Here is a 6,843-nt window from a genome sequence, read left to right as displayed (position 1 = left end):
GCTTTGGGCAGCAAGGAAAGGCCATCTGAAGCTCCTGGGTTAAGTCCCTTCTGCAGAGGGTGTCGGTGATGCCGTCTCCTTTGCAAACTCTTCCTGCATGGAGAGAAGCATTGGTCTCCCTCATCCCTGGGCTCTCCAGCATTTTGAGGGTCTCTCCTGCTGGGTTGTTTTCCCATGAGAAATGAGGCACCAGCCCTGAGAGAAACTCTTCCTGCAGGAGATGCACTCCTAGTAGCTACCTGTCCTGTGGACTGCAATGTTTAATGAGGACTGAGCTTTGCATGAAGTTCTTCTGGGAGTGTGAGGAGCTCTCTGCTAGGCACAAAGCCCTTCTCACACTCAAGGCTTCCTGCCATTTCAGCTCACTGGTGCAGACATTCTGGTAACACAGCAGATGGGATTCTCTGAGGGAGAGAAAAGACAAGTTCCCAGGCATCTCCCTGCATGCAGGCCTGGCCAAAATGTTCTAAAATGTCTGACAGAAGCTATGGTCTCTCTCCTGTGTGCATATGCTGGTGCAGCTTCAATTCAGAACTCCCTTTGAAGCTCTTACCACACTCAGGACAATCACAGGGTCTCTTTTTCCTGATGGATGCTCTGATGCAGTGTCAGCTCAGAACACCTTTTAAAGCTCATCCCACACTCAGGACACTTATAGGGTCGCTCTCCTGTGTGCATGCACTGGTGCATCTTCAATTCAGAACTGCTTATGAAGCTCTTCCCACACTCAGGACATTTATATGGTCTCTCTCCTGTGTGGATGCGCTGGTGGCGCTTCAAATCAGAACTGCTTATGAAGCTCTTCCCACACTCAGAGCACTTATATGGTCTCTCTCCTGTATGGATGCGCTGGTGGTGCTTCAAATCAGAACTGCTTATGAAGCTCTTCTCACACTCAGAGCACTTGCAGGGTCCCTCTCCTGTATGGATGCTCTGGTGGTGCTTCAAATTAGAACTGCTTTTGAAGCTCTTCTCACACTCAGAGCACTTATATGGTCTCTCTCCTGTGTGGATGCGCTGGTGGAGCTTCAAATTAGAACTGCTTATGAAGCTCTTCTCACACTCAGAGCACTTATATGGTCTCTCTCCTGTGTGGACACGCTGGTGCATCTTCAGTTCAGAGCTGCTTATGAAGCTCTTCCCACACTCAGAGCACTTATATGGTCTCTCTCCTGTGTGGACACGTTGGTGTATTTTGAGTGTAGAACTATCCTTAAAGCTCTTCCCACACTCAAGGCACTTATACGGTCGCTCTCCTGTGTGGACACGTTGGTGTATTTTGAGTTTAGAACTATCCTTAAAGCTCTTCCCACACTCAAGGCACTTATACGGTCGCTCTCCTGTGTGGACACGTTGGTGTATTTTGAGTTTAGAAATACCTTTCAAGCTCTTCCCACACTCAAGGCACTTGTACAGTCTCCCTCTTCTGTGGATACACTGGTGGGAAGTGAGGCTCCCACTGTCCGTAAAAGTCTTTCCACAGTCAGAGCACTCAAAGGCGCTCTCTCCTGTGTACATGCACTGCTGGCCAGTGGGGTGGAGTCTCCATTTCATGCTCTCTGCAGAATCACAGATCTCATAATGCCTCTTTGCTGAGTGCGTGCACTGGTGGCTAGTGATGCTGGAATCCAGTTTAAAGCTTTTCTCACACTCAGTGCATGGATTCTGCTTTTTCATCTGGCACACATCCTTGCTCCTGGTTTCCTCAGGCTGCTTTGGACCTATGTTGGAGTCCACTGGGTTCCTCAGTGTCATTCCCAGATGCTTTCCCAGGGGCTTCTTGATGTGCTCACCCTGACCTTGCTGCAGGACTTCCTGGACATCCCTTCTGATTTCTTCCACAGAGATGTGATTCAGCTGCATTTCCGCTACACAATTTCTCTGCGGAACCTCCTTTGTATTTTTGATCCCATCAGCTGCTGGATGACAGAGGAAATGCAGCAATAGCACACGGTGCCCAAAATAAAACACAGGCAGAGAAGGCTCTTACAGCCCCAACATTCCCCTTCCCTCCACCACCTCACCTGGGCTGAGGTCTCCTGGCATGGCCTCAGGGCTACGCACATCTGGGATCCAGGGGTCTTCCCCTCCTTCAAGCAGGGAGATCAGCATGGGCTTGGGGGCTGGAAGTGGAGCTTCAGGGAGAGAAACAGGGAACAAGAGAGCATTTCCCTCATGCTGGCAAAGTGCCTGTTCAACAGTTCCACTCTGTGCCCCTCCCCAAGGAGAAACCACCATTTAGGTCTAAATGACACTGTGCCTACAGCTTCCCTTGGAGCAAAGAATGTTTTGACATCTCTGAACATTGTGAAGGGATATTTTTTCTTTCAAATTAACTTTACAACAGCTTATTTGTTTTCTTACAGTCTACCAGTGGTCAAGGCATCAAAATGTTGATGGCAGTTGCATGGAAAATCCTCAATTCCATAGCAGTAACCAGGGATTCATCTGTGAGCTGGAGCTGGTGGCACCAAGCAACACACAACACAAGGGCTGGTTTTCTCCCTCCTGGCTGATGCCTGCTTGCCAGCACTGACTCTGTGGCTTTGATCACAGTGCCGTGCATACTAATCCCTTCTGAAACTCATGCTTTTCAGTATCTCCTTTCTTGCTGGCACTGTGGTGTGAGTCAATATGTAGCTGCATGGTGTTTATTCAAGGCCCGGCTTGCAGAGGCTCATTCTGCACAGCCAAAGGTGCCCTAACAAGGAGGAAAGGCAAACAAGCTCTCACCCAGCGAGGCCACACACTGGTATGTCTCCAACATCACGTCCCGGTAGAGCTCTCGTTGCACAGGGTCCAGCAGCGCCCACTCCTCCCTGCTGAAATACACGGCCACCTCCTCAAAGCTCACGGGCTCCTGCAAGCAAACAGGATCCTTGCTGGGAACAGCCAAGGCCCAGGCAAGCAGCTCGCACAGGACAGAACCTCACACCCCAGCTGCTTTTCTGTCCCCAGCACACACACACTGGCTGAGGGCACCTCCCTTTACCCCTGCATTCACATCCCTGGCCCCTTGGCCTCTCCTGCCTGCTTCCCCAACCCCTACCTCAACTGGATGTGCTGCAGCCATTTGCTGCTCTCCTGCAGGCTGGGATGATCACGGCTGGAAGGCAGAAGTTGAACTGGAGCCTGCAGAGAGAAGAGAAATGGCAGGGGAGCTGTGAGGGAATGCAGCAGTCCCAGTCCCAGCTCAGCCCTTCTGCAGGGCACTGCCTGGCCTTGCAGAGAAAGACAATGAGCTGCAGCACAGGAAACAGTCTGGCTCAAAGAGATGAACCGTCACAAAGCTGTCTCAGACTGGGAGGCTGAAACAACTGGTAGCTGACACTTAGTTCAACAGCTGAGACTAAGAGGGGACTTAAGACAAAGCACGGCAAGGAGGCAGTCATCTTACCCCAAAAGAGGGAGCAGCCCAAGTGCCCCTCCAGCTCTGCTGCACAGCAGCGGGCTGCACCACAGGACCTGCCCTCGAGCAGGGCTGTTTCTGCAGCTCACACCTGCACAGAGATCCCTTGCAGCTTGACATCGAGACTCCTTCTCAATACAGATCTTCTGTAAGACACCCATGGTTACTTTGGAGCTTTCATGTACTCTCTAAGGTTCTGTCTTAGAGGGACTGTGCACGTATGATTCCTTCCACACAAAGCCTTGACCAAGCTTGGGACTAGGAGAGGATCCAGCCACATCCTAGCTCCTTACCTCTGTGGACTGAAGACATGAGAAAAAAAGGGGAACTACTCTGAGCCTCGTGACTCAATGGGAGGGCCTCCTGTAGGTGTGTGCGTAACCCTACCCTCCATGCAGTAAATAACCAAGTGTATCCAGCCACCTCCGATCCTGCTGTGTCACTGTTAAATAACTACAGCATATCCCTATTATATCAACAAATATAGTCCTGCTTCTCCCTTAGTCTCGTGGCGACTGCTGTAGTTGAGCGGAAAGCAGAGGTCACTGGGGACAGTAATTGGATGCAAAATGGGAAAGGTGTTATCAGCATCGTGTCGGGTTTGGAAGTGACATATGAAGCAAAGGAGAACTGCACCAGTCCTCCCAGAATCAAAAGCGACTGATATTCCACAATATTTCTGCTGCACTACGTGGTGCAAGTTGTGCAGGTAATGCTTATTCACACAATAAACGAAGACCTCCCCGAGTCGCCTACAATCCTTTAGGCCACACATCCTCCACCTGTAGGGTTTGGCTCCAAACAGATGCAAACCTGCACCCATAGCACTAATTAAAGGCACTGCCTCTACACAGTTAAGGCAAACAGGGGCAGCAGAATGACGGCTTATCGCCTGCCCTAGCTGCAGTTAAGGAAACTGAAGAGTGATACAGAAGGAATGGGAAAGGGGAGTTTTATTGGAGGTCTGAGTGGTGAAGGAAGTTGAGGACATACAACAAGGACAGCCTGTGCCAACTGGGGGATCTTTTGATTGACTGCAAGCACGCCTAAAGGGGACGGCTACCCAGGAAAGAGATGCAGAAATACTGTTAGAAAATGGTATGGCCATCCAACCATCCAGCAGGAGGTGCAGAAAAGCACCTGGTTCATGGAAGAACACCGTGAATGCAGCCCCCAACACTCTAACACAGCAAGCCTGCTGGAGCACCACCTCCACAGATCCGTGAGGGAACACCTGGTGGCAAATGGATTAAATCCTCTGGCAGATGTCCGTACATCCTCTCAGGAGTGGAAGTAGCCCTGGGCTTGCTGAAATCAAGCAAGCCCTCAGAAAAGGGTTGGGAAAAGTACTCTGTAAAGGTGACTGATGTAGTTCTCAAAACCACCTACTGCTGATGTTACCTAAAAGTGGTGATGGCTCACATTCCTCAGGTAAGGAAGTGCAAAACGGCGAGGAGTCAACTGGATGGTTCACACTTCTCAAATAAATAGGATGGCTTACTTAAACACAACAATAAATCAACAAAACATCCAACCACATGGAGATTATTTTTCCATCTCCTGAGAAGAGAGAGTATCTGACAGCACTGCAGCCAAACCAGCCTGTGACGGTCACAGCCACCACCAGCCGATGCTGTGCTGGGAATTTTAACTGAACCGTGAAGGCAACTTATCGAATAGCAGCAGTGCTAAACAGAACAATTAAGGCAATAAACAACCACGTGGTTACAACAGCCTTGTTAAGCAGTTGTTAGAGCACTCCAGGACACCTGCATGATATCAATAAATTCATTCCTCCCTCCCTCTTCAGCCGAGCACGCAGACTGCGCTCACTGCCGGGGGACGCTCTCAGCAGCGCGTGCCCTTTGCAGAAGGCACCTGGGCTGTGCTTTACTGACCTGCTGCTGCTCGGCCGTGTTCTCAACGCGTGCTCCAGTCAGCCCACAGGCTGCCAGCTTCTCATCGTCTGTTCCAGAGCCCAGTGCCGGAGCTGCTGCAGATGCTGAACGTGCTCAGGGCCCGCAGCTGTGCGCTCAAGGCATCTGCAGCTGCCGGGACAGCCTGAACAAAAGCCTTGCCAGGGCTTTGCACAACCCCAGCTGAGCCATCAGGCAAGCGCTCAGCAAACAAAAGGTAACGCCATTTCAAGGGTCGCCAGAGGCACGTGTTGCCCGCAGGGTCCCCGAAGAGAAGCTGGGGGCTGCCGGGGAGGAGGAGCAGGGCGAGTGCAAATTTCCACTTGGAGGCTTCACATTAAGACACTCCAAAGGAGGCATCGGGGGGTTTAAAGCTTCCGTCAATCCACGCGTGCACAGCTGCAGAGCGAGGCCGTCTCGTGTCTCCCGTGGCCCAGAGGAAGAACTGCAGCCCCAGCTGCGCTGTGTTACAGAGATCCAACCGGGCAGCAGAGCACGCTGACCTCCTCTGCTCCCTTCCTCACTGTCCCAGCTCCCAGCCCGTTCCCGTGCCCCTCGGAGCCCAGCCCGGGCTGCATGAACTGCCGCCCTGGTTGCAGCCCGTCTGGGCCAGCAAACCTGCTGCGCTGAGCGGGAGCTGGAGCCGGGACCAGGGTCCCGCCTGGGGTACGGCAGTGCGGGTTCCGCCCCGTCCGGGGCCGCTCCCCGCTCCTCTCCCGGTGCTGCTGGCAGGGGGCAGGAAGCGTGCGCTCCTCTGCACGAGCCACGAAGGGCACCTACCTTGGGTGCGGAGCAGGCTGCTCCCAGCTCTGGTGCAGGTAGCCGGGCTCCTCGGAGTCGCGTAGAGCAGAGGACGCCGAGTGCCCTCAGCCCGGAGCTGGCCGCAGGACGGCCTTGGTGCACCTCCTGCCACCGCGGTGCTGCCCGGATGGCTTCCAGCCAGGCTCTCGCCTCTTCCGCACAGGCTCAGGAAGGCAGGAATTCCCACAACGATCACACCCAGAGCTCGTTTTCATGGCACATCTGCCCCCGGGGGATGGCGATGGGAAGGGGTGCGGGGGAGGAGGGAGGGAGGAATGGGGGCTGTGTTTTGTTACGCTAATGAAGCATCGCTTTCTGCCGGCTCTCTTTGCTTCCTTCGGTGGGGACATTCGCACACCCTTGTCATCAGGCATCCCTCCCTTGCTGTCCTGGCGTTCCTGTTACTGCTCTCCCCCACGAGTATGTCCCAGCAAGAGGCAATCTCCGGTACAGCACCAGAGGACATTGTGTGTTGAACAGAACTCTTGCAATGGAACCGAGCTGTGGGTAGGAGCTTTACCCAGAAGCTGCTGTAAGAATACGACTTTCCCCAGATCCTTGTCTAAGGGTCCTAATAAGTCTTCTGTGCAGCGATACCTTGCGGTTCTGTGTGGGTTTGTGGTCCGTATGGCTGGCCATACCTACCCTTGAGTTGCACTGGGCAATGTACCTGGGGGTCACCTAACTGGAAGGAAAGCAGTGTGCAAACTGCAATGG

General features: G+C 53.0%; 1 protein-coding gene across 1 annotated transcript; it reads right to left on the bottom strand.

Moving 5' to 3' along the window:
* Positions 1 to 567: 567 nt before the first annotated feature.
* On the bottom strand, positions 568 to 6,535 carry LOC146756870 (uncharacterized). The gene is made up of 6 exons (XM_085523828.1): positions 6,106 to 6,535; positions 5,308 to 5,787; positions 3,050 to 3,132; positions 2,734 to 2,860; positions 2,025 to 2,135; positions 568 to 1,919 (listed from the first exon to the last, which is right to left on the bottom strand). The coding sequence occupies exons 3-6, from the start codon at positions 3,071 to 3,073 to the stop codon at positions 568 to 570; spliced, it is 1,614 nt and encodes a 537-aa protein (XP_085379954.1). The 5' UTR covers positions 3,074 to 3,132; positions 5,308 to 5,787; positions 6,106 to 6,535.
* Positions 6,536 to 6,843: the final 308 nt, after the last annotated feature.

This window comes from Coturnix japonica, chromosome 25 (assembly GCF_054131305.1).
Source record: "Coturnix japonica strain WE chromosome 25, WE-NBRP24, whole genome shotgun sequence".
NCBI lineage: Eukaryota > Metazoa > Chordata > Aves > Galliformes > Phasianidae > Coturnix > Coturnix japonica.
This window is presented reverse-complemented; position numbering and strand designations above follow the sequence as displayed.

Excerpts from the sequence above, each read along its gene's own strand:
- LOC146756870 (XM_085523828.1), bottom strand. The coding sequence starts at position 3,073 with ATGGCTGCAGCACATCCAGTTGAG. Across the intron at positions 2,861-3,049 it reads CTGCAGCACATCCAGTTGAG|GAGCCCGTGAGCTTTGAGGA; the intron begins GTAGGGGTTGGG and ends GTTTGCTTGCAG. Across the intron at positions 1,920-2,024 it reads GCCAGGAGACCTCAGCCCAG|CAGCTGATGGGATCAAAAAT; the intron begins GTGAGGTGGTGG and ends TCTGTCATCCAG.